The sequence below is a fragment of the Prunus mume genome, unplaced genomic scaffold, assembly GCF_029339155.1.
Source record: "Prunus mume cultivar Tortuosa unplaced genomic scaffold, ASM2933915v1 scaffold18, whole genome shotgun sequence".
Taxonomy (NCBI): Eukaryota; Viridiplantae; Streptophyta; class Magnoliopsida; order Rosales; family Rosaceae; genus Prunus; species Prunus mume.
In genome coordinates, this window is record NW_028296564.1 from 260,693 (window position 1) to 284,490 (window position 23,798).

At 37.8% G+C, this 23,798-nt stretch overlaps 2 protein-coding genes, 1 long non-coding RNA gene and 3 pseudogenes across 6 annotated transcripts; 2 read left to right on the forward strand and 4 right to left on the reverse strand.

Annotated features, from left to right (window-relative positions):
- Window positions 1-512: 512 nt before the first annotated feature.
- LOC103330122 (abscisic-aldehyde oxidase) lies at window positions 513-9,615 on the reverse strand. Of its 4 annotated transcripts, none has more exons than XM_008232679.3 (10): window positions 9,334-9,615; window positions 7,419-9,098; window positions 6,518-6,777; window positions 6,162-6,371; window positions 5,683-5,901; window positions 3,912-4,877; window positions 3,044-3,139; window positions 2,753-2,851; window positions 2,113-2,302; window positions 513-1,079 (listed from the first exon to the last, which is right to left on the reverse strand). In XM_008232679.3, exons 1-10 carry the CDS (start codon window positions 9,473-9,475, stop codon window positions 859-861), a joined length of 4,083 nt encoding a protein of 1,360 aa, XP_008230901.1. In that variant the 5' UTR covers window positions 9,476-9,615; the 3' UTR covers window positions 513-858. The 4 variants fall into 4 exon arrangements, with proteins under 4 accessions (XP_008230901.1, XP_088899838.1, XP_088899837.1 ...); XM_089043712.1 differs by having other exon boundaries at window positions 7,419-8,998; window positions 9,334-9,470; XM_089043711.1 differs by lacking the exon at window positions 2,753-2,851 and having other exon boundaries at window positions 644-1,079.
- A 1,109-nt stretch (window positions 9,616-10,724) lies between these two features.
- On the forward strand, window positions 10,725-13,248 carry LOC103340274 (uncharacterized; annotated as a pseudogene).
- Window positions 13,249-13,359: 111 nt separating this feature from the next.
- On the reverse strand, window positions 13,360-14,355 carry LOC107880334 (DNA repair protein XRCC3 homolog pseudogene; annotated as a pseudogene).
- Window positions 14,356-17,184: 2,829 nt separating this feature from the next.
- Window positions 17,185-17,784, forward strand: LOC148914357 (uncharacterized). Its single transcript, XM_089043694.1, has one exon. It carries the CDS (start codon window positions 17,185-17,187, stop codon window positions 17,782-17,784), a length of 600 nt encoding a protein of 199 aa, XP_088899820.1.
- Window positions 17,785-19,539: 1,755 nt separating this feature from the next.
- On the reverse strand, window positions 19,540-21,991 carry LOC148914358 (uncharacterized). Its single transcript, XR_016123094.1, has 6 exons — window positions 21,131-21,991; window positions 20,876-20,959; window positions 20,670-20,765; window positions 20,138-20,586; window positions 19,914-20,057; window positions 19,540-19,833 (listed from the first exon to the last, which is right to left on the reverse strand). It is a non-coding gene; the product is annotated as an uncharacterized LOC148914358 (long non-coding RNA).
- A 631-nt stretch (window positions 21,992-22,622) lies between these two features.
- On the reverse strand, window positions 22,623-23,375 carry LOC148914359 (uncharacterized; annotated as a pseudogene).
- Between the last annotated feature and the right edge of the window lie 423 nt (window positions 23,376-23,798).

Consider the following 23,798-nt stretch of genomic DNA (forward strand, 5'->3'; position numbering starts at 1 on the left):
TTGCCTGTGCATTTGTCCCACTCTCTCCCTCTCCCTCTCTCTCTCTTCCTTGTGCCAGATCTCGGGCCAGCAACCTTGCCCTCCCCGGAGCCAGAAGAGAAAAAGAGAGAAGATAAGGGGGGCAGCAGAGTCAGGGTAATGGGTCAGATGGTGCCGCAGGAGAGAAGAAAAGGATGATGACAAGGTGGTGAAATGGGAACTTTATGGGGAAAAAAATTATTAGTAGGGCATAGAAGTAGCAATAGAATTTCCCAAATTCTAAATACAAGTAGAAAAGACCCCCAATTTCACAACTAGGACACTCAAACCACCGAGGTTTCCAGCCGTCTGAGAGTCCATTTTATACATGAATGGCGTAATAAGATTGTCCAAATGCAGCTCTTATAGATAAGATCAACATGCAACAGTAATGTTCAAAAGTGGACAATGAATCCCAACATAGGTAACATGAGATGCGGTTGAGTAAGAGTAAATCCAAAGTCTAATTCCCTTGAAAGCCAAAAAGAGCGAAATTATGCCAAACTCAAGAATTTCCAAATGCCAACACCAGAAAAACTTAAGAAGTATTAATACCAGTTGTTGATTGCCTACGTAAACAACCAGGACATGCATTGGTAGTTCTTGTCATTAGGCTTACCAACCATACCGGCCAAAATCTAGAGATTGTCTTCTTCATTTCTCGTTCCTTTTTATTTTTGCAAAAGACTCAAACAATGTTCAAAATTGAATATCAAACCCTATTCATACCATTATTGAGATCAAGTGACTGCGGTTGTCTCGCCGCTAGGTTCTTTGACTGACATGGGATTAACTAGCATGATCCTTCTGTGTGCACAGATAATGACATTTTCTGTCTGCCTACCTGCCATAGCCTGCAACCCATTCCAAGTACCTCTCCACAGCTTCCAGCCCACATAGCTCCTTCACAACAGGCATGGTAGCAGGAACATCCAACTGGAAAATTGATGCTGATCCATCTAAGCCACCCCACTGAAGAAGCTGTTTTCTTGATTCTTTAATTGCCGCCCTTGTAGCACAGTGAACTGAAACCGCAAGCAGTAATGGTGGCTCACCAGAAGCTGCACAAAAAAACATTTCAATTTGAATTGCTAACGGCTCTCTTTCATGAGTGTATTTTACAAGCTGGGATTTTTGAATGTTAAGCAACTTGAGAATCGAACTAGAAATTCAAAAGAGAGATTCAAAAATAAATGTACAATGTTTTTAATGTTTTCCTTTCAAAATCTCTTCCCTGCATGTTTGAAGAGCAATCCTACTCCAACAAAGGTACCAATTTCTTTTACACAAAGGAACCATTAAGGAAGGGCTCCTCTAATATATGATATGATTGTAACAGAAAATAGACTCTGGAACCCAAAATATAAAAAAATTCTTTGAAATTTAATTTGTTTTGGAGTTCGGTGTGGGGCCAATTTAAGAGGAAAAGAGAAAGAGAGAAGAAAAATATTGTGATACAATATTTCTCTCCCTCAAACATTCTTTTTTCTGACTCCTTTTCTCTGACACAAACTGAACTATAACAATCTGGAAAAACTAAAGCCCCTTCACTAACATTTTCGTTTAGGTTTTCAGTTAAACGTAAAGAAGGAAAACATAGAGGAAAGTCAAAAGAGATGACATATATTAATTCATAAAATGAAATATAAAAAGGGGGTTTTAAAAGCCATTCCTTAGCTATATTTTTCTATTAGGACCGGTCTCATTCCTTTGACATTTCAGTCCAATTTGACTTCTGAAACTAAATGAACTGGAAAACACAATCAATAATAAAAAAAAAAGCTACAACTATACCAAAAATCTGAATCTTTTTGAAGCTCTGCTAGGATTTTTATTCTGGGATTTGCTTAACTTTTAATATACATAGCATTCCACTTTTTAAATTCCAAAATAACTTAAAAAATGAAGAAATTAAAAAGTAGTACGGCATGCACAATTTTATTTTATTCTTTTTAATTTCCAGTTTTTTCAAATTTGCGTACTTTTATTCACAGAGAAAACTTTTCTGGTACTATCAGTTGTATCTAAGTACAAGTCTGCCAGGCACAGAGTGTAACTAACGTAAAAGGTTTCAGCAACTTTTAAATGGCATACCTTTCGAAGAGAGAACACGTTTTCTGTGATGCCCACTGTTCAGTATTTCAACATTGAACTGTTTGGGTATGTTGTCCATTGAAGGAATCTTATACGTCCATGTACCCTTCGAAACCACCAATCCCTCAGAGTTTGACAAGTATTCTTCAAGCATGAAAAACCCAATTCCTTGAACAAAAGCACCTTCTATCTGCAATAAACACGTAATCCTAAATTTTATTAAACCATATAGACAACACACTAATGAAATGACATTATGCAATATGAATTATTATGAATGAAGACTTGCAAGAGTTTCAGATCGTTGAAATATAATTTTTAATGGGCCCCACAAGGTGTCACTCAAATAAGATTATGCAAGGGATCCCTCAATAGAAGGGGACTGAGGCATAATCTACTGAAATTATGCAAACGAAAAATTTCTTCTAGGTAGAAGCTACTGACATTATGAATATGCACCGAGTATACGGGACAAACATCTACTGACAGTTCTGCCCCTGAACATTCCTCATACAGGATCTTATACCTTTGACTGCAGCATATAGCTAGTAGACTCTAGAGCTTAATTCAAAGAAAATTTGGAGTGATGCAAACATTAGAACTTTATTTTTGAGTAGCACATAAGTCTGGTCATGCTTACCTGTCCTAAATCTACAGCAGGGTTGAGACTCTGACCACAATCATAGATCATATCTGATCGTAGAATTGTGGTTTCTCCCGTCAGAAGATTTACCTCCACCTGTGACAGATAGTTCATTGTTATCTCTATAATTTTAAATGATAGTAAATTGGTATTCATCCTGATAGTATGATATTGCAGTATGACTTGCCCTGCAGTATGTAAGCATACCCTGCTGAATTCAAAAGGCGCAAAAGAACTACAATATACAAGAATATGAGGAAGCAGTAAGACTGTTAGAGACAAACTTGCCTCACTCACAGCAGCGCCATAGTTAAGGTATTCCATGGAAGCAAAATTGGGGACAAAATAAGAACTTGCTGATAAGTTCACAGCTTGCAAGGATGCCTGCATTTTGAAAGAAGAATGATGCAGACTGCAATGATAGTATATATCAATTTGGGAATAAAGGAAAATGCAAGATAGAGAGTTATTTCTGTAGCTTTCAAAACCTATAAACAAAATAGTAGTTGTAGAAAGTTTAGAGTGTTTGTAGTTGGGCAAACTTGAAACTATGATAAATTTCATTAAATACATAAGACCACAGAAGTTTTCAAAATCTCCCTCTTACTCTTCATAGTACCGTACAAAGAGGAGTATGAATGGAGATTTAGCAGCAGCACCCTACCTATGAAGAAATTGTAGGGTGTATTGTCGCCACTTACGGTGCCTGTTTTTGTTGGACAGCTCGCCATGAAGAATTATAATGATTGCTAACCTGATGACTCAATGAGTGATTCATAGTTTTTATTTGTACTCTCATTAAAAACTTTTGGTTCGTCGTCAGTTATTCTGTCTGGGGGATTAGAAGTAGTGTTTTGTGTTATCTTTCTTTTCTTTTGGAGTTTCTTGGGTACTTCCAGAGTTAGTGTGTGAACTTTTGTTGGAGTCCCATGGCAGGGTTTTAGTAACTTCAAAAACAAGAAATTAATTAAGTGTTAAAAAGAAAACAAATTGAAGAAACAATAAATACAAAAGGATTGCTATTTACACTCCCAAATATCGCATGCACTTCTCTAGGGGACTGCAAATAACTCTGGTATTATCGTTGTGTTATTTGCACTCCCACAAAGCAGTGCAGAAGTGCAAAGAAGGCCTCCCCCAAATCAAAACAGAATACCTGTTGGATAAGTGTCTCCCATTTAATAGAGCCCATTTTCTCCTGCAATCTTTCCTTGAGAGTAGCTAGCCTCTCAACCAAGATATTACAGCACAGTCTAACTGCCTCGCAGCTTGACTCAGATGTAGTGCTCCCAGCAGTAAATCCCCCTTGAATTAAGCTCAGTGTATCAGATTGTACCACCCGTATTTTATCCAAAAGATCTCCAGTACCATCACATTGAATCGAACCAAGAGCAAAAGCAGCCATCTGTTTTACCTTCGTCCAAAGCCCTTGACCCAGTTCAATTCCTCCAACTTCAACAGCAACAGACCCATCACTTAAAATGCTTACTTTTCCTGGAGTTGGCCTCAATGACACTTCATGCACTATAGGTACCCTAGAAATTCCTCTTTTCTTCCATTTATTACACCTATTAAATTCTTTTATCATCTCAGTCCTTGGGTTGAAGCTTGAAGACACGGCCAACTTGTCCCATATCAAAGGTATAGTATACTCTAGAGGTTCACCAGCGCTGTGCTCATAAAATAAATCAAGGCTGTACTTTGTGTGAAGATTTACATTCCTCACAGAATCCACTTCCATAGAAAGAGTAGATGCTACATGTTCAATTACAGCTTCAGCAATAAATGACCCCTGCACCTCCCCAGGGGCCCGCATAGCAGACCTACTCGGAGTGTTTGTTTTGCATAACTTTATATCAAAAGACAGAGCACCCCAGTCATACTTCTTAAGTGCACACACTATATTGCGTGGCATTATTGGACTTATATCTGGGGACGTGCCAGCATTGATCAATATATCAAGTTGTAAAGCTGTAATCTTCCCATTAGACTTGAATCCCACACTGTAAATTATCTTCATGGGATGCCTTCCTCCTGCCATTATCATATCAACCTGGCGATTGAGATACATCCTTACAGGTTGGTGTAATTTCTGTGCTGCAAGTGCACATGCAGTTGCGACCTAAAATACCAGCATTGCAAAAGAGACCTTTATCCTCTATTTAGTAAATCAACTCATGAAAAAAAAGAAAAAGCAATAAACATAGACAGATGATGTACTATTATGTGTGTTAAAAAGAAACATACCATTTACGTACATAATCTAAGCTTTTATCATTTTAATTTTGGGTTCTTATCTAATGAATTAGAACATATATGTCTAAATACGCCTACAACATACTTAACATTATATGTCTAAATGCTCCTACAACATATATATATATATATATATATATATATATTGCATCAACAAATTTCAGCTAGTTGATAATACATAAGCTAATTCTCTAGTGAGATGTCAAAACTTAAAAACAATTGAAATCTTATTTTCAAGTCCAATAATCAATTCTGCTAAAATTGTTGGCTTAACATATATTGTTTGCCTTAGTCCCTAACAGTTTGGGTCCAACAGTTGTCCAACATGGTATCAAAGCTTGGTTGTAGGTAAGATTGGAAATATCTGTTCCTCAACCCCAACTTGTTTCTAAATTTGTAACATACATGGTGGGACTGCACCTGTCTGTTTCTCTCTATTTGTACCTCTCCAGATGCAAGATAGGAAGTTGTACATGCAGAGGACGTTAGCTTAATACACATTGTTGGCCCATTCTATAACAGTTCTTTTAGGGTTCAGTCATCTAACAAAAATATCGTCACACAGTACTAACAAGTACTTAATCTAAACTAAAACTCGGCAAACCTCGGTTATAATTTAAATAATCTGTCATAGAGATGGAATATAAAAACTCCTGAAATTAAATACTCACAGGCATGGCTTTTATGGCCTTTCCACCAAAGCCACCTCCAACCCTTCTTGTAATTACACGAACATTATTTTCAGGAATACCAAGACATTTTGCAATGACAGAGTGTGCAAACTCAGGGCACTGAATTGAACTGTAAACCACCATGCAGTTGTCTTCATCTGGTACAGCAAGGGCAGTTTGAGTCTCCATGTAGAAATAGTATTGCGAACCAAGTTTGATCTGAAAGACAGGTATGCATGGATTTGTAAGTTAGTGGATGATTCTACAAAGCTGTTGAAAACCAAGCCAACATTCTCTGTTATACTCATATTCTTTCCCCATTTCATATATCTGTTCTTGTATATACAAATAAAACCAAGGAGAAAAGTTGAATATCCAGTATCCAAATTACTAGTAGCAGGGGAGAGTGCAAACCCAGGAGTATTGGGATGGAAAGGGAACCAGGAAACAAAGAAGAATGTCATATAGATGTCAAGTACCTCAGCAGAAAGAATCTTGTGATCAGCTGCGGCCATTCCATTTGATATGTCACCAACCTGTTTTGGATAGATGAAAGGAGGGACCTCAAAATAACTGGATTTCTTAACAGCCTCTTCGACAGATAGAATAGGTGGCTCTATGCCTTCCATTTCATAATCAACCACCACAAAGTTTGCAGCCAAATCTGCATGTTTCTGTGTATCTGCAACCTATAAAATTTATTTTGATGAGTAAACTCAGCACACAATCCCAACAAAGAAGAAAAAGCATTTGTCTATAGTTACATTATGGGTAACACTTTACATTCATTCCAGCACTAAGCTTAATACAGACAATAACAGAATCATGCAATTACCACGAAAGCAATTGGCTGACCAGCACATTGAGTAAGATCATCAGCAAACAGGGGTTCGGTACCAAACATAGTCTTGGACCCCACATTCTCCCCACTGTTGGGGATATCTTTAAAAGATATCAGTGCAGAAACTCCATCTGGATGTGGTTTAGGTTTGAATTTTATTCCCTTCACTCTGGCCAAAGGCTTTGTACTATAAATGAACGCTCCATATAAGCAATTTGTTGGAGATGGAATGTCGTCTACATAGACTGCCTCCCCTAGAATTTGATTGTCATGAATGAGATAAGTACTTTAGTTGTCAAGAGTTAGAAGCACCCAAGAAAAAATATAATTAAAAAAAAAACTGGAAAAGATATGGAGTCAATGGAATCAAAACAGATCATGAAATGGTTTAAAGAGAATAATGTAACCACTAAAGACCTAGCAAACTCACTGTTGTCCTGGTTGGTAAAAAAAATTCAATAACTATTGCAAGCCGGGAAAATAAAAGGGTCAAACAAACTCGGTGCCATAAGCCACAGACAGAATCATTTTAAAATGAGACATTTATATAAGCACTTGTAAATTTATAATTCAATTTCTAAATACTTTTAGCTCTCTAACATGACTGACCAGGAGGAAAGAAGATAGCAAAATATATAAGCAATGGTATTTTCATGAATAATTCATAGTGCGTCCTGGTGTACCGATGAAAGATAGATGCACACAGTTCGAGAGATTATCAGGCCTTAATATAACCTCACTCCAGAGACAGAAAATCCAGATTTTTCTATATTATCAGGGCTTAAAGTGAGTAGTCAAGATTAAGTTTCTTTATAGATTTCACCGTTACCATCAGAGAGACCATAAAAAGAACGCTAGTAACTAGACATCCTCATAATCATGTGAAGGAACAAACCTGAAGCTTGCAAGAGAGCTCCAGATTTTGTAATTGGCTCACCAACTGGATAATACTCTGTACTCAATCCAAGCACCTGTTTAGCAGATGTGACAACAGTTGGAATCTTACATCTTTGGTTCTTTTTTAACATAGAAGCATCCGCCGAAAAACGACTTTCCAAGAAACCACTGGAAATTTCAGATTCACTGTCAATTAACGGGCTAAAGAACTCGAAAAGAAAACCAGTAGCCAAGCTTGACCTGTAAGCAGGACTCATGGTGCCTTCTTCAGGAACCACAGTAGCTCTAACTAACTTAATAGCTTCATACAAAACACCAGCAGTCAGAGTTTTTCCAGTTAAAAATTCCTCAACCTTTCTTGCTCTAATTGCATGTTTAGTTCCATAAGCACCAAAAGCCAGACAACAGTGATCTACCATAATTCCATTAGAAATTTTACAAGAAGAAACTTCAGCTAAGAAGGCAGCTTGTAAATAAGGCAATGCGTTTCCTAGGGGTCTGGGTGCAGCTCGATAGGTTTCAAACAGCAACGTTGTGTTTGTTTCTGGAGAAACTTGTCTGACTGCTTCCTGATGTGGGATTTTAACACTTAAAAGTACACTTTTTGGATCCAGTGGAGGTCTAGTCAGAAAATCCTCCAACTTAATCATTTCAGATCTAGAACCATTCATTATACCTACCTCTGAATCCACAGCAAGAAGTATTGTAGCAATATCTGAAGGAAAGCATTTTCTTTGTGCCATCACCAAATTCCCTCCTATACTAGCTGTATTTCTGAGAAAACCTGAACCAATTTTCTCCATATGATTGGCAATTTTATTGAACACAATCTCACCTCTTGATGGAAATTCACCTTTGTCTTTCTTCCTCAACATTTCAATAACTTCAGAGATTGTTAGAATTGCTCCAATCTCAACCCCTATCAGATCCACCTTAATCATTGACAACTCAGGAACAAATCGGAGATCAATATATCTGTCAGAGCGTTTTAGCTCCTCGTAATACCCCATCCCAGTGTTACCAACAACTAATTTCATCTCATTTTCATTACTAAAATCATTAGCTTTCAATAAGTTTTGAAGCTCCTCAACACTAACAGGACTGTACCAACCATATCTCTTTGAATCCAAAAACATGGAAGACCTGATTTCATTTCTTAAGAACTCAGGAAATGTACAGTTCTCAGCATTATGATTATATGGAGGCAAACTATCTATCTTTACTTCCTTACTGTCTCCCTTTCTCCAAAAAGAGTTGAACCCCAAATCCTCCATATCAACATCTGCTGCAAAACTCTTACAGGCATCAGCAATGGATCGATACCCAGTACATCTACAGAGGTTTCCTGCAATAGACTTTTCAACTTCAGAAACAGTGAGTTTGGAGAACCCAGGAGGTGGCTCCAGTCGATTGGTCTTTTCAGCTTTGACAAGAGCTGCAAAGAGTGAAACACACATGCCAGGAGTACAAAAACCACATTGAGAAGCATGGAAACCAGCAAACCTTTGGTGAATAGGATGGAACCCATCTTTGCTATTTCCAAGTCCTTCGGATGTTGTAATTGAACATCCATTTATACTGCAAAGTAGAGTGAGACATGAACTGACATTAAAATCTTTCACTTCGTCAACAACAGGGTCATACTTGGACAGTAGCACAACACAGGCACCACAACCACCTGCAACCATTTTTTAAGTATATATCATATAACTAATCCAATTTTATGCAGATGCAAAATCCAACATACATAAAAAATTTTGAAAGTCTGTAACCCAAATTACAACCTGATCTAATATGATTATTACTGAACAACTGAAATTATAGAATCATCAGCATGAAAGAAGGCTCTTTAAACATCAATTGGTCACCATGAAAGAAAAGTGTTCAAGAAAACTGAGAGAGAGAGAGCAGACCTTCACCGCAACCAAGCTTGACACTTTTGAAACGAGTCTGAGTACGCAAGAACTCAAGCAACGTAGTTGAAGGGTCAACACTTGGGAGCTCAAACCTCTCCCCGTTAACTGCAAAAACCAGACAACCTTCTCTTTGGGCCATTTGTTAGAGTCGGAGAGCCAGAACGCTTCAGAGGCAGAGCAACAAACTACAGAATATAAACCACCCATCACTCCAAATCTATCGAAGACACAGAATGATGTCACAATCACAGAAATCCAAGTCAACTGCTAAGTCACTGTTTTTGGAGCATTCCTTTTTTCTTTATAAGAATCGTCTCTTTTGGAATTTATTAATCCAACATTTCCAGTTGAATCTTTCAAGTTTCGTGCCACTATCACATGTTCGAAATTTTCAACTGTCGATCTTTCAAGTTTCTCCGATTTTATCTCAAACCACATCATCATTGACTTGTCCAACCGGACCGTGGCCCTTTTACATTTGGCTAGATTACCTCTCAATCTAATTCAAGCTCTGAAGAACAATTTTCAAAAACATAATTTTGATTTGTTTATTATTTATGAAAGCCTAGTTTTAGTTTATAGGGAAATAGCTTAAAATGCCACCAATTTTATAATTTTTTGTCAAAATACCACCCTTCCCCAAAATTTGTAAAACTACCACTTATAAATACATCTTTATTATAAACTGATTGCACCCATATCACATTTTCAGAAATTGGGTTCTCTCTTAGCTCACTCAGCTCTCTCTCTCTCTCTAGCACAGCTCTCTTTCTCTTTGGTATCTGTCTATCGTAGCTCTCTCTCTCTCTAGCGCAACTCTCTGTCTCTCTCTGTCTCTCTCTCTAGCTTCGTTCTATCTCTTTCTCCCCGTATTCACTCTCTTGCTCTCTGTTTGGAATTGCGAACCCCTCCCTTGACCCCATATTTTAGTTATGTCTTCTGAATAGCAGCTTGCAACTTTGAAGCTCTAGTGGATTGCCGACCTCGAAAAGGTAGTGTTGATGGTTATTTTCTTAATATCAGTGAGATTATGTGAAATGGGTTATATTTTGATTGCTTGGGTTTGTGTGAAATTCGTTTTGGCTTTACTTGCTTTGGGTTAGGTTTTGTTGAATATTCATGCTCATTCATATGGGTTTGTACCAATTGCATTTAGATTGGTCTGGATATGTGAATCTTGAAACTTGGGATTTTCCATTTGATGTAGTAGATCTGTATAGTGTGATTCTGATGAATTCTTGTTCACTGTTGTGTTCCTGTTATTTTGATGTCGTATTATTGTTATGTTGCTATTATATTGCTGTTACATTGCTGGTAAATTGCCATTTTTTAGCCTGGTTATTGTGGTTATATTGTGTTAATGAAATGTTGTTTTGTCATGGTCAGAAATGGACACAATGGTTATTCTCATGTGCTACAATGGAAAATGGGTGACCTCGAAGAAGATGTGCAAATACGAAGGGGGTGACTTAAAAAGCTTAATAGTTCCATAGACCATCAAATTTGATGAACTATTGGACCGTGTGCATCAGATTGGTAATACAAATAGCAGGGAAGACAAAGGTTTGCTTAAAGTTCTCAGTTTTGGTGGCCTTGAATGAGTGGAAGCACATAAAGATTGAGGACGATGATGATGTCCATTTTTTTAAGAAGTACAATTATGAGGTAACACCTTCAAAACTAGCTCCCTTACTCGTGAGTTTAGAAGATAAATGACTGACAAATGATGTAGTTGATAGTATGCATATCACGACAGATAATAGTCGGATGGGTCGTTCTTCAGTTGCCATTGTTGAAAGCAATGAAGTAACTTGTAATAATACAAATGTCAATGATGTGGGAGGTGAAGTAGGGATAGATTTTATGGATATGATTGATTTTACCGAGGTGGAGGAGATGCATGGTGGTGATAATGGTACTGAAAGAAATGAAGTGTCAGTGTACTCTGCCCCTCTTATTTTGGGCTGCTTGAACACATATGCCCAATTGCCAATAATGCGTTTAGGAGGAGAATCTGAACCCACTCATGAACTCATGAACATTATTGGAGTCAAATGGGTGAACATAACCAGTACAATGAAGCCGGTGTAAATGATGGAGAAGCATATTTGGATAGCGGGTTTTCTGGAAGTGATTGGAATCCGAAAATTATAGTTGGGCAAATTTTCTCTAGTAAGAAAGCATTGTTGACGGAGTTACGGTTGACGGCATTAAGAGGCCACTTTGAATTTAAGGTGCAATTGTCTTGCACAAAGAGGTTGCTTGTGGTTTGTTGTCAACGTCCATGCCCATGGTGGGTCTGAGCATCGAGAATTGGAGAATACAACTTCATGATTGTGAGGTGTACAACTGTCCATGCATGTGATTTGAGGTTCGTAAGTGACAACCATCGTCAAGCAACCGCAGCGCTTGTAGCCACTTCATTTAAAAGGAAGTTTAAGGATTCTCGGACAATATACACACCAAGTGACATTATGAGAGATGTGAAACACAACTTTGGTTTCACCATCTATTATTCGAAAGCTTGGAAAGCAAGGGAGTTAGCTCTATTATCCATTAGAGGATCTGCGGAGGAGGCATATTATATCATTCCGGCTTATTGCTATGAATTGGAGCGTATAAATCCCGGCACAAAAACACACATCCAAACTGATAAGAACAATCACTTTGTGTATTTATTTATGGCGGTTGGCGCATGTATTAGAGGGTTTCGTTCTTTCATGCTCCCAGTGATAGCCGTGGATGCCACTCATTTAAAATCCAAGTACAAGGGCGTTATGTTTGTAGCAAATGCATTCGATAGTAATCGAAATATATATCCTCTTGTTTTTGGGATCGGGGATTTGGAGACGGATGCATCATGGCATTGGTTTTTCACTAAACTTCATGAAGCCATTGGTGAGTGTCCCAATCTTGTTATTATTTCCGATCGCAATGTTAGCATAGAGAATGTGTGGAACAAAGTTTTTCCAACTGCGTAACATGGCATATACTTTTATCATATGAAAGGGAACATGAAACGCACTTGCAAGTTGAAAAAGCATGATCAAATACTTATGCACTTTGAGCAGGCCGCGAAATCTTATTCCATTGCTGAATTTGATTGTCATTTTCGCAAGATTAAGCGAAAGGAACATGTTGCTCAATATCTTGAGCAGGCAGGGTTACAAAAGTGGTCTAGAGCTCATATGGATGGACGCCGCTACAAAGTAATGACAACAAATATTGCGGAGCCAATCAACTCAGTCCTTAGGTTTGCAAGGATGCTGCCAGTGGTTCATTTAATATGGGAAATTATTAATCTCCTTGTGAAATGGTTCACCGAACGTCGTGAGTTGGCTTTGAATTGCACAACAACATTGTGCCCCAATTTTGGAGAGAAGAAGTTGAGGAATAGGTTGGAGGATGCTGCAAGGATGAATGTAGTTAAAGTAAATAACGCACAGTTTAATGTTTTGGATGGTGATATGGACGGCCTCGTAGATTTGACGAACAACAGTTGTAGTTGTAGAAAGTTTCAACTTGAGCAGCTACCTTGCAAGCATGTAGTTACAGTTTGCCGCTTCTTGAACATAAATATATACTCAAAGGCTTCTCGGTATTACACTCGGAAAACCTGGATGGATGCTTATTCGGATAGCATCTACCCAGTATAGCCTCATGGAATGTGGGATATTCCTGAAGATGTTCGAAGTCGAGTTATGCTACCTCCCATGGCAAGGGTCATGCCAGGCAGACGAAAGAAGATAAAAATTCCGTTGCAAGGAGAGGGTACCATTACAAGAAAGTGCTTAAGATGCGGTTCCGCATGCCACAATAAAAGCACCTGTAAAAATAATATTCAATTGCGCAATGTATCTTAGACAATATGATTTATGTTGCTTTTGTAGGTCATGTAAACTTTACTTTTATTTGTGGTGGGTTTCGTGTTATATTGAATGGGAATTATTTTAATTTTGCATAATTTGGGTTGCATTGCTACAACATGTTGTATTGCTTCCAGATTGCTATTATATTGTACTGTTATTGCATTGGTATTGCCATTGCAATGTAAATTGTGAGTGCGAACTTAAAGGCCCTGTAATGTAATTCCAAATGGATCCAAGACATTAAAGTGCTTAGAATTCCTTTATTACACAATAACCATGATACTCCGACTATACCTTCTTTTCTGATTACAAATTTGGCCGATGCATGGGCCAGATGTGGGGCAAATACAAGGTGAAATGTCCTATGTGTTTCACTACATATAGTTGTTGAATGAGCATTACGAATGTTAACCCCAATAGATTGCTCATGTCTTGCCAAAAATACTTTTGAATTTATGCAATGTGCCCAAGCCAATCCCAAATCTGGACTCACCTGTCTGTCTGATGTGTCCAGGGACTCCAAGTTTCCCAACCTCACCCCATTCACTCCATCATGTGGCCCAATAAAATCCACCACTTGGTTGGTGATAACCACGGCCAACCCAAATTTATGTGCTAAACCCTTCAATGTCCCAGATATGTTGAAGAACATTTCAGACCGCCTTTTCAAATTTGCCAATGTTGTCTGATACTGTGATCGGAAAAATGCAGCAATGGAATCAATGACAATGAGTTTCACAGGTAGGCGGGTGCGATCAATGGCAATAAATGCTTCTATGTCTCCAAGGACATGGATGAGTTGTTGAGCATCATGAACGCATGAACATATATGTCCTCCAATGGCTCCAACATTATTAAGTTGGGGTATGATGCATAATAAAGGTTGCCTAGTTGTTGCAATCGACGAAATGGGAAGCTGAATTCTGTGAATATGTAGACGGAGGAGCCCCCTAGTCCGCCATGTGAGGGTGGGAGTTGAGCTCGTACCGTAAGTTGGAGACAAAGCTGCGTCTTCTGAACCACTCTCCTCTACCAATTCTATTATCAAGTTGCAGGGTATTCCACCCCCCAAGCAGTCATCTAGTATTGGGCATCCAATGGAAAATTTAGGGGTTGAAAGAGGAAGGAGCATGAGGTTTTGGGGTGTCATGTTTCTGTAATTTTAGGGGGGATGTGATGGTGCTACAAGGCATGCATTATATATATAGAGTTCATTTTGAAGGTCTGTAATGTAGGCCATATGTCTTTTAAGGGATGTATACTTCATCCTTTTTCCAGTTTATAATTACTTTTTTGTTTATTATTTATTTGTATTTTTTTGGACCAACTAATATACAAAACATTCTGATGCAGTACGTCTAGGATCATATTGTAACTCTATTATTACTCTATTGTGCTCTTATTGATATAATATTGCCATTATACGCATGTTTATTGTATAGTTATTGCTACTATATCGCCACTGAACCGGATACGGATAAATTGTATACGCACAAATACAAAAAGAGGCATCATTATTCCATAAAATCCAATTTCCAAACTTACATAATACAAGAACAGCCCACCCCATCGTTACATAATACAAAAAGATTGGGGGTTTCATAGTTCCATTTCCTTGTTGTTGACAAATTCGAAGTTGCATACTCTTCCCCGGCCACAATGATGTTGCCCCAGTTTCCTCAGTTTCCTACAGGATCCACTATTTTTGCAAACTTACGAAATAGTTCGAATCCGCTTTCCACTTGTTGTTGCTTCAACTTGGCCATTTCTTCTGATTCCTTGAATACCATAATTGCAGTGGCAGGGGCAATTTCAATTTTTCCTTTCATTGCCTTTATATGTGGGAGATGCATTCGGGCATGATAACAAGAGCGAATTGTGCGCTTTTTTATGTCTGCATGGAGATTTTTCCAAAACATGGTATTGCCTCGACATTGCTGCATGCCATGGACCAAGTCTACAGTGAGTGAATTGGGTGACTTGGCTTCTGTTTCAGTCTCCCCTCTTCAGTAATTGAAAGCATTGGGTTTGGTGTGAGGTTATGGTTCATGGTCTTCGATATTTATTGTAGGTTGGTGTAGGACTTAATTGGAAACAAGGGGGACTAAATGCGATGTGAGTGAAATCAGTGGGGAAGGTAATTGCTGCAAGCATGAGTTAATTTGATGGAAGTTTTCATTTCAAACAGCTGGGTTGATTAATATAGGCAGGTTTTAATGACATGGAGTAACTGAGAGAGTTATTGGCGGGAGGGATTGGGGGGAGTAATTGGCGGGAGGGATTGGCGGGAGTCTTGGGCGGGATAATATTGGGCGGGAGTTATTACCTAGTTGACTGTATGCCTTTTTGTAATATATTTCTAATTTGGATGTTCCGAATTTGGTAATTTTCCCATTATCTAATACAAATAAGGGATTTGCCTATTTGCCTAATTCACCAACTAATTCAAATTGACCAATATGGTTATTGTCTTATTTTTCATTTCAGCAATCTCAATTCGTTTCCATTTTTCCATTATTCATATTTTCCTATTTTCCATGTGTCCTTTTTTTTCAATTATCCAATTATCCAATTTTTCATTATTTTGCCTATTTTTGCCTATTTCCTATTTTCCTATTTTGCAATTTTCCAAGTTTCCTTTTGTTCTACTTCCAGTTTTCCTATTTTGCCATTATCTAATTTAAAAAATTTGCCTACATTGCATAATTGAGAAAGTAATTAAAATTGTCTAATATGGTAATTATCTTATTTCCCATTTCCGCAATTTCAATTCGTTTCCAATTTTCCTATTTTTCATGTGTCCCTGTTTCCTATTTCCAATTATCCAATTTTCAATTTTTTTGCAATTTTGCAATTTTTCTATTATCCAATTTTCTTTTTTCCAATTGGCCTATTTTCTAAGTTTCCTTTTTTTCCTTTTTCCAATTTTCTAATTTTCCAATTTGCTAACTTTCCTTTTGTTCTATTTCCAATTTTGCTATTTTTCAAGTTGCCTTATTTCCTATTTTTCAATTATCCAATTATCCAATAGTCCAATATTCCAATTATCCAATTTTCAATTATCCAATTTGCGAATTTGCTTATTTTCCAAGTGTCCATTTTTCCTATAAACCCTAAACCCTAAATCCTGTTTTCAGAGTTTCCTTTTTTTCCTATTTTCCTATTTTTCAAGTTTCCTTTTGTTCAATTTCCAATTTTCCAATTACCCAAATTTCCAATTTCTAATTTTCCTATTTTCCTATTTTCCAAGTGTCCTTTTTTCCTATTTCCAATTTTCCTATAATCCAATTTTCCTCTTTTCAAAGTATCCTTTTTTTTTTTTTTTTCCTATTTCATATTTTCAAAATTTTCAATTTTCCAATTATCCAAATATCCAAATATCCAATTTCCCAATTTTGCCAAACGTCCTTTTTTTTTCTTTTCCTATTTCCAATTTTCCAAGTGTCCCTTTATCCTATTTCCTCTTTCCAATTTTCCTTTCTTCCTATTTCCAATTTTTCAATTTTCCATTTTTCCAAATTTCCAAGTTTCCATTTTTTCGTATTTCTGATTTTCCAATTTTCCTTTTGTTCTATCTCCAATTTTCCTTATTTCCAAGTTTGCACTTTTGCTATTTTCCAATTTCCCCTTGAGGTTTGCTGTAAATTTGTTTGTAAGCCAATTTTAGTGTTGTTAATGTAATGCTCTACTACTGTAAATTACAGTCAAGGAGTAAATGCTGTAGTTTGCAATCCCATCAATTGAATGACCAACTAAATACCCAATAAAGGCTTGATATACGTTCCTACATATAACTTCAGCTTTCTATATGTAAGTGTATCATAGCCACCTTCTTAACGGGAAAGGTAAGTACTCTTTCTCAAAGGCAAACATTCTCCACTACAATAGGCATATTGTTGTTTACAACTGGAGACTGAATGTACATTTCTTTGTTTTGTTGCAGTCGGCAGCTGTGAATTGTCCCCTACAATACTTAAAGATGTTTGATGTACGCCCTCCAAACGACCATGTCGATTACCCGGGGGACCAGTCTTGGCATGTGCCATTCCTATCTGCACCTCTGACTCCCAATCACGATCCTACTTCATCTGGGAGTGAGGCTGAGAACAATGATCCGCTTGACAAAATCTCAGCCGTCAAGCACGACTTCCAATATTTGTCTAAGGCAACAGATTGGTGGGAGACTAAATGTGATATTCATGGCCAAGTTATGAGAAACTTGACCAACAAGTTGAACAAAGCATATGCTGGAGAAGTGAAGCAAATTCTAAAAGCAAAAGGTTGGAGCAAAGAGTTAGAGTCCTTGAAGTTAAAATTGGAAGAGACAAAGAAATATGTCGTCGAAAAATTCACACAATCTGAAGAATATAACCATGAAATGGTTGAATGTTTCAACAACGGCTTCGAAATCTTCCGAGATTATGCTTCGGTCATCTCACCAGACTACAATTGGAGTGACATTGATGTAGCTGGTGTCTGGGAGGTGCTCAATATGGGTGCAGAGGGAATGGCTCATCATAGCCTCGTGCATGCAGCGAGGAGGAAGGACAAAGACATGGATCTTTTGATGGACCTCTAGTAAGGGTGAGCTCTGCTTCAGTTCATCTCACCCGAGTACATGGATCTTTTGTTGCCTTCCTTTTCCCTTTGCGGGATAGTATTGTTACGGTTCAGTGGCAATTTATTTTGCATGTGTGAAATATAGTCTATAATGGATGTGTGTTTATTGTATGTAGATTAATGTAATATTGTCGTTCTATTGTATGCCTATTGCCTTACTATTGCCTTTGTATTGCATAGATACTGTATGTATATTGTAATACTAGTGCTATCGTATTGTGGTTATATTGCTCTAATATTGCCTCTATCGTGACGTATATTGGCCAACTATTGCTATTATATTGTATGTCAATGGCCATTTGGTATAATACCAGTCTCCACTTCGTTTAAAGTAATCCTTAATTCAAATCTCACGGACACGACAATTGTTATCCATCCTTATATTAGCATGAATTGATGTTGACCTTTCAAATGATAGTTGGAGTTGCACATCGATTCATATTCAAAAGGAAAGTAATTCTCTCCCCCAATGAATCTACGTTTAAAAGAAGGTAGCTTTCAAATATTGGGTATAAAAATGCAAGATCCACGGTAAATTAATTGGGCACAAACCACATATTACAAAACCAGGATGATTTTTGGCATGCTTGAAAAGAGAAGAGCCAAATACAACAGAAAAGAAAATCCATTCAAGCTTCTCACTAAACATGGCTCAAGCACTCAACCATGGTTTCAATCCAAACCTACCCAACAAAGGGCATACCATGTGTCCATCGTAACAGAAGAGTGGCAATTCCAAAGCATGAACTGCAATATGTTGCTTTTTCTCCTAAACAAAATTGTTACTAAAATGGAACAGAAGATCCCTAACCTGCAATACAAGCACAGATAATCAATTGTCATAGACATAAAACAGTGCAGGCAGCATCTGCAGCATACTTGAGAGCAAACAACCCAAGAAAGAAGATTGATACCTATATCTCATACGAAACAACTTCCTGGCCAACTGAAACATATGAATTTCAATAAATTAATGAAATAGAACTATCTAAAGTTCATTAAATACCCAAAATGTTTGAAGTCGAGGTGTTTCCAAATTACTATTTATCAGTTATCCAAAGAAATCCTCACTTATTCCCGAATGCTATAATTCGTAAAAATCTTAAATGCAAACCATCAATACTATTTATAAAATAAATAAAAAATAAAAAGGTTGGCATTGTGACTCTGTTATCCTCTTGAAACCAACCATTGATTGAAAAAGAAAGATAAGAAACCTTTCATAGTGGATATGTGGCTTACCAGTTCATTTAGGATTTCGATCGTCTTCAATATTCCAACAAGTGAGTAAATAATCAGAACGGAAGAATTCTAATAACCCAAATCAGTAACTGATCAGCAAATCATTAGCAAACTTTTTTTCTGGCTTTATTGTACCCACTTATGATCTCACTTGGGTGTAGGCCCGTCCTTATAAGCTCCTCTGTGTTTTGCAGGAACTCCCCAGCAAAAGAAATGGTCATGTGGGTAAAGTATATCTTAACCCTTTGTAAAAAGTATGAGGTTCCAAATTCCAATAACAACATAATGCTAAGCAAATTAGAATTGCTGCAGAAATTATTTAAACGGAACTAAGTCAAAACTAAATTGAGAAATCTTAAGATAAGTCCACTAACAGATTCCTAGTGTAGGAAATGAAATATACCTATATCACATAAATTGCAAACAAAACCATAGAGACAAAATGTGAATAATGGCTACAAATATGACCAGAAATTGCGAATTGTTATACCATTTAAGGCAAGTGTCCATAAAGAGCAACTATATTTATATATGGAGGTGTACAAAATAGTTAACCTTCAAAATTGAAACAGTGTGTGTGTCATGTAAGGCAATTAGCCACTGCTTCTAGACTGTACAATATGACACCTCACAATATACAGCAGGCCCAAAGACCCGGGAAATGATTTCACCTTGAAACACATAATAACTAAACCAACTAACTCTAGCAAAAAGGCAGGATTTTCCAGCAAAGCATCTACGTTTGCATCTTCTACAAAACGAGTTCCTGACATAATTAATGAGCATAGTGAATTCCCAAGTCATAAGTCCAGACTGAACTCAATTCACAAACATTAAGACATTTACCTCATAAATATGCCTCCCCCCTTAAACCCTCTATTTGCAAGCTTTAGTCAGTAATATTTGATCTTCAAAGGGTCAACTTGATCCAACGAAATCCCAGCACTGAGAAGCTCGATGAATTTTATGGTCATGATTCCGCAAGACGTACTGTCATGCCAATAAGTTGGGAAATTAGAACTGCAGTTATGTAAAATATCGATAAACTGCACTAAATTCACAAAGCTTACCCATCTCGTTGTTGTGGCACATCTTTAACGCTGCAAACTAAGAATGGGATAAACCTCAACATCTGCAGCCCCTTTTGCTTAACCTCTTCAACCTCAGAACCTTCATAAAAGTGCATATTGTACAGCACTCGTGCCAGCGTATTGCTAATAGGGTGCAGATGTGTAACCAGCTTTGAAGTGGCGGTAAAATCAGAGTAGGAGTCATACACAGTTGAAGTATGTCTGACGAAATCAATTTCAATTGCAACCCAGTGGGACCCTTTAAGATTATATGGAAAATAGACCTTCCGGACTTTTGTCTAAGCTTGGCCATACCCGTGTTGCCACGTACCGTGCACAAAGTGATGTATATTGTTCAGCTTGCTAGGTGGAAGGTTAATGATGTTTGAACCAGCTGCCTTCTTTAATCCACTTTTCTTGGCAGTTGCTTTGACCGGCTCTAGAAATTGCTGTAGACATTGAAATGAAGGCATATTACATAATGACAACCGAAAGAAATGAAGCAGTGAATGTAACATGGTAAGATGTTTACCTGCAAGCAATAATCTGCGATTGTCCAGTGAGTTCCAAATACCAATGAATGAGAGAATTGCCTTTTTCGGATGAGAAAGGTTGCCATGTCTAGGTGCTGAAAGTTGACGTATATAATATCAGCACAATTTCATACAACTGTACACTTAATAAAGGTGAGAAAACAATTGAATTATCGTAATAAAGTAGAGATTTGTGTATTCTTACCCTTGAGATAATCCATCTTGTATCATTGATCAGTTTGTAGAAAAAATAGCCCCCACTGAACATGATTCCAGCTGCACCTCCGCACTACAATAGGCAAACTTGCAACGGTGAATTTTGTACTCATCTCATAATTCTTACTTTGTTCATGAAAAATATACACATGTATATTAAAGCAAATTCTACATTTTCTCATTACTATATGAGTACATACTAGAATAACATGAAGATTGGATTTCGAAGGTAAAGAATCCTAACCTGATATTGTTTTTCCAGGCAGAGCAAAACTCTATTACTGCCTTCACATCTTCAATGGGCAGGGGTTTTGATGGATCAAAACATGGCGGGATTGTAGTTGCATCCAACACACTCATCGTCCTCTTCTTCCTCAAAGGATCAGTAAATGGACTCAACAATGTCTGGGCCGGGCACTTCTTCTGCACCCTTTACCTTCCACTTCTTTTTTTTCAACACTCGCACTACCTTCTTCATCACCAACCATACTAACTTTGGGTATACTTGGAGGATTCATTGGACCTCCCGATGCCACACTGTCAGTTATTTTCCAATCTTCTAACAAAACAAGAGTCTTTTGCAGATTTTGTCACACTCGGCCACATCTTTTGGGGCAGGCAACTTCTTGGATTTTGCTTGCTCAGCTTCATGCACTTGCTGCCTCTTTGACTACCATGGCTGTGGAGGGTTCGGCTCCATCACCGGGGACTTGTGTTTCCATTGCTGCCGGTTATGTAGGCGGACTAACATAGTCATGTAATGGCGACAAGGCGACAAGTCATTGTCGCCTCCTTCATTCATATGAGGACTACCGAGGTCCTCATGTCCTTCCCCACCTTCATTGAACCCACCATTTCGTTTTTTCAGCTACTCTATCTCCAGCTTAAAATAGTGTTCCATTGAAGCGAGTGTCTTGCCAAAATCCTCCACACACTTTTTATTTTTTGCAAACTCTCTTTTAAGTTTCAATGACTCCTTCCGTACCATTTCTTCCAACTCAGGAACTCTGTTGCGAAGCGCTTTATTTGAACGGGCTACATTGGCCAATTCATCCTTTGTCCTTTGAAAGTCACACTTCAAAGTGCCTAACTCATTGGACGCGAGTTTGCCCTACATTCAGTTATAATGCAAGTGTTACAATAATTCCAAAATATATCCCAAATACAGCAGTTATTTTCCTACGGTATTATGACGTATATATTGTAAACAAGGTAATGCTTGCCTTAGAAGATGACGGAAGGCTAGTAGTTTCGTCAATGTCATCATCTTTTTCTTCTATAGAGGCAGAAGTGGTGGTTTTTTGTTCAGCCTCATCGCCAAACAATTCAACATAATTCTTCAGTCTCGTCAACATTGTCACCCCAAGTCCAATAGGGCTGCTGCTTGTCAATTACAGTTAGCCGGAGAAGTTGCACATCAACCTGCAATTTACACAGACAATATACATATCAGTAAACTTATTATATTTTCATATGTCTAACATTATCATTAAAAACATAACTAACCTCACGGTTCTCGAATACTTGGCTCATTAGCTTATGAAAACGAGCCGAACTATTGCTCCTCCAATGTAGTATGCGAGGGATGTAGGCATTATCTTCGTGCAACACCAAATGTAGTGCAGCCAACGCTGGAAATACCTCATAACCCAAATCTGGTTTGAGGAAGAAAACGTCACTCACTGTAAACAAATGAAATTTAACTTAAACATAAATGGAAATTTGCTCACCTAAAGTGCAAAGGCAAAACCTTTGAGGTGGTACTCTCTTGGTCTACCAGTTGCCATTTTCTTTGCTTTCTTTTCATATTTTTTCGTTTTCGCAGCTTTTTGGGCACTTTCACTTGCTGGTAATCTGCACAAAGTGCCCTAAGAAGTGACCATTTGTCTTGGCATAAGACACAGCGCCCCATGGATATTTCACAAACTCTTCAAGGTTTTCCGCCAACTTCAAATATCGCATGTCAATGTGAACATGTTTTTCACTCCCCAACAGCACAAAAACAGCAAAGTATATAAATCCAAGCTTCAATACATCGTCCTCATCAGTGCAGTCGACGAAGGCTTTTTCTAATTCCAAAAGGTTGACAGTTTTATTGTTGCCAAAGTACTTCCTTTTCAATGAGCAGTTCTCATTAGTGGCAATAGGAATAAAGGGAAAGCTTCCAAACCTTAGCCCTGTGACTACGCAAAATTGCTGCGTTGTGAATTGGATCACCTTATTGCCAACGATGAATTTGATCCCGTTCACTTGGAAAATGTCTTCGGATCAGCCTTCCTCAGTAACAAGCCGTGGACAATTGGTGAAGTCCACTTCAGGTCCTCAATCAGTAGGAGATGACCAAAACAACTCTCTTCAAACCTTCGTAGTTGTTGCTGACTAAATTTCTCCTTTATGGTACTGACTGTAGTCTTCGTATGGGATAGGGACAATGCTTTTCCTTGGAACTTTTCTTCCTCTGCAATGATCAACTTAATTGGAGAAACCATATTTCCTTGCACACCAATATTATAAAAATAATTTCAGTCCGTTGCGATCTAGACAATAACAAGCAATAAACAATCAACACTTATCAACAACCTATTATAGGATATTAAGTGAAAAATAAACAAAAAATACATAGCATAAACAAAACCCCAGCTATTTGCAACTGACCTACTACTCAAAGCCAGTTAGAAAATTGTCATATCCAAATAAATAGTGTTGGTTATAACTCTTTTATCAGTTGTTCACCTCGTTTTGTGATTTCTCCTGAGATGGAAGGGCAAAGTTCCCCACTGCCTTGAAAACCATTGACTAGTCAACAAGTCAGCTTTCTTTGGTGTATGAGCATGCCACTGCTAGCAATGAAGACCCTAGCAGACTTATTCTAGAGTAGATAACTTGCGCCTCAAGTCACTGATTTCTACAAA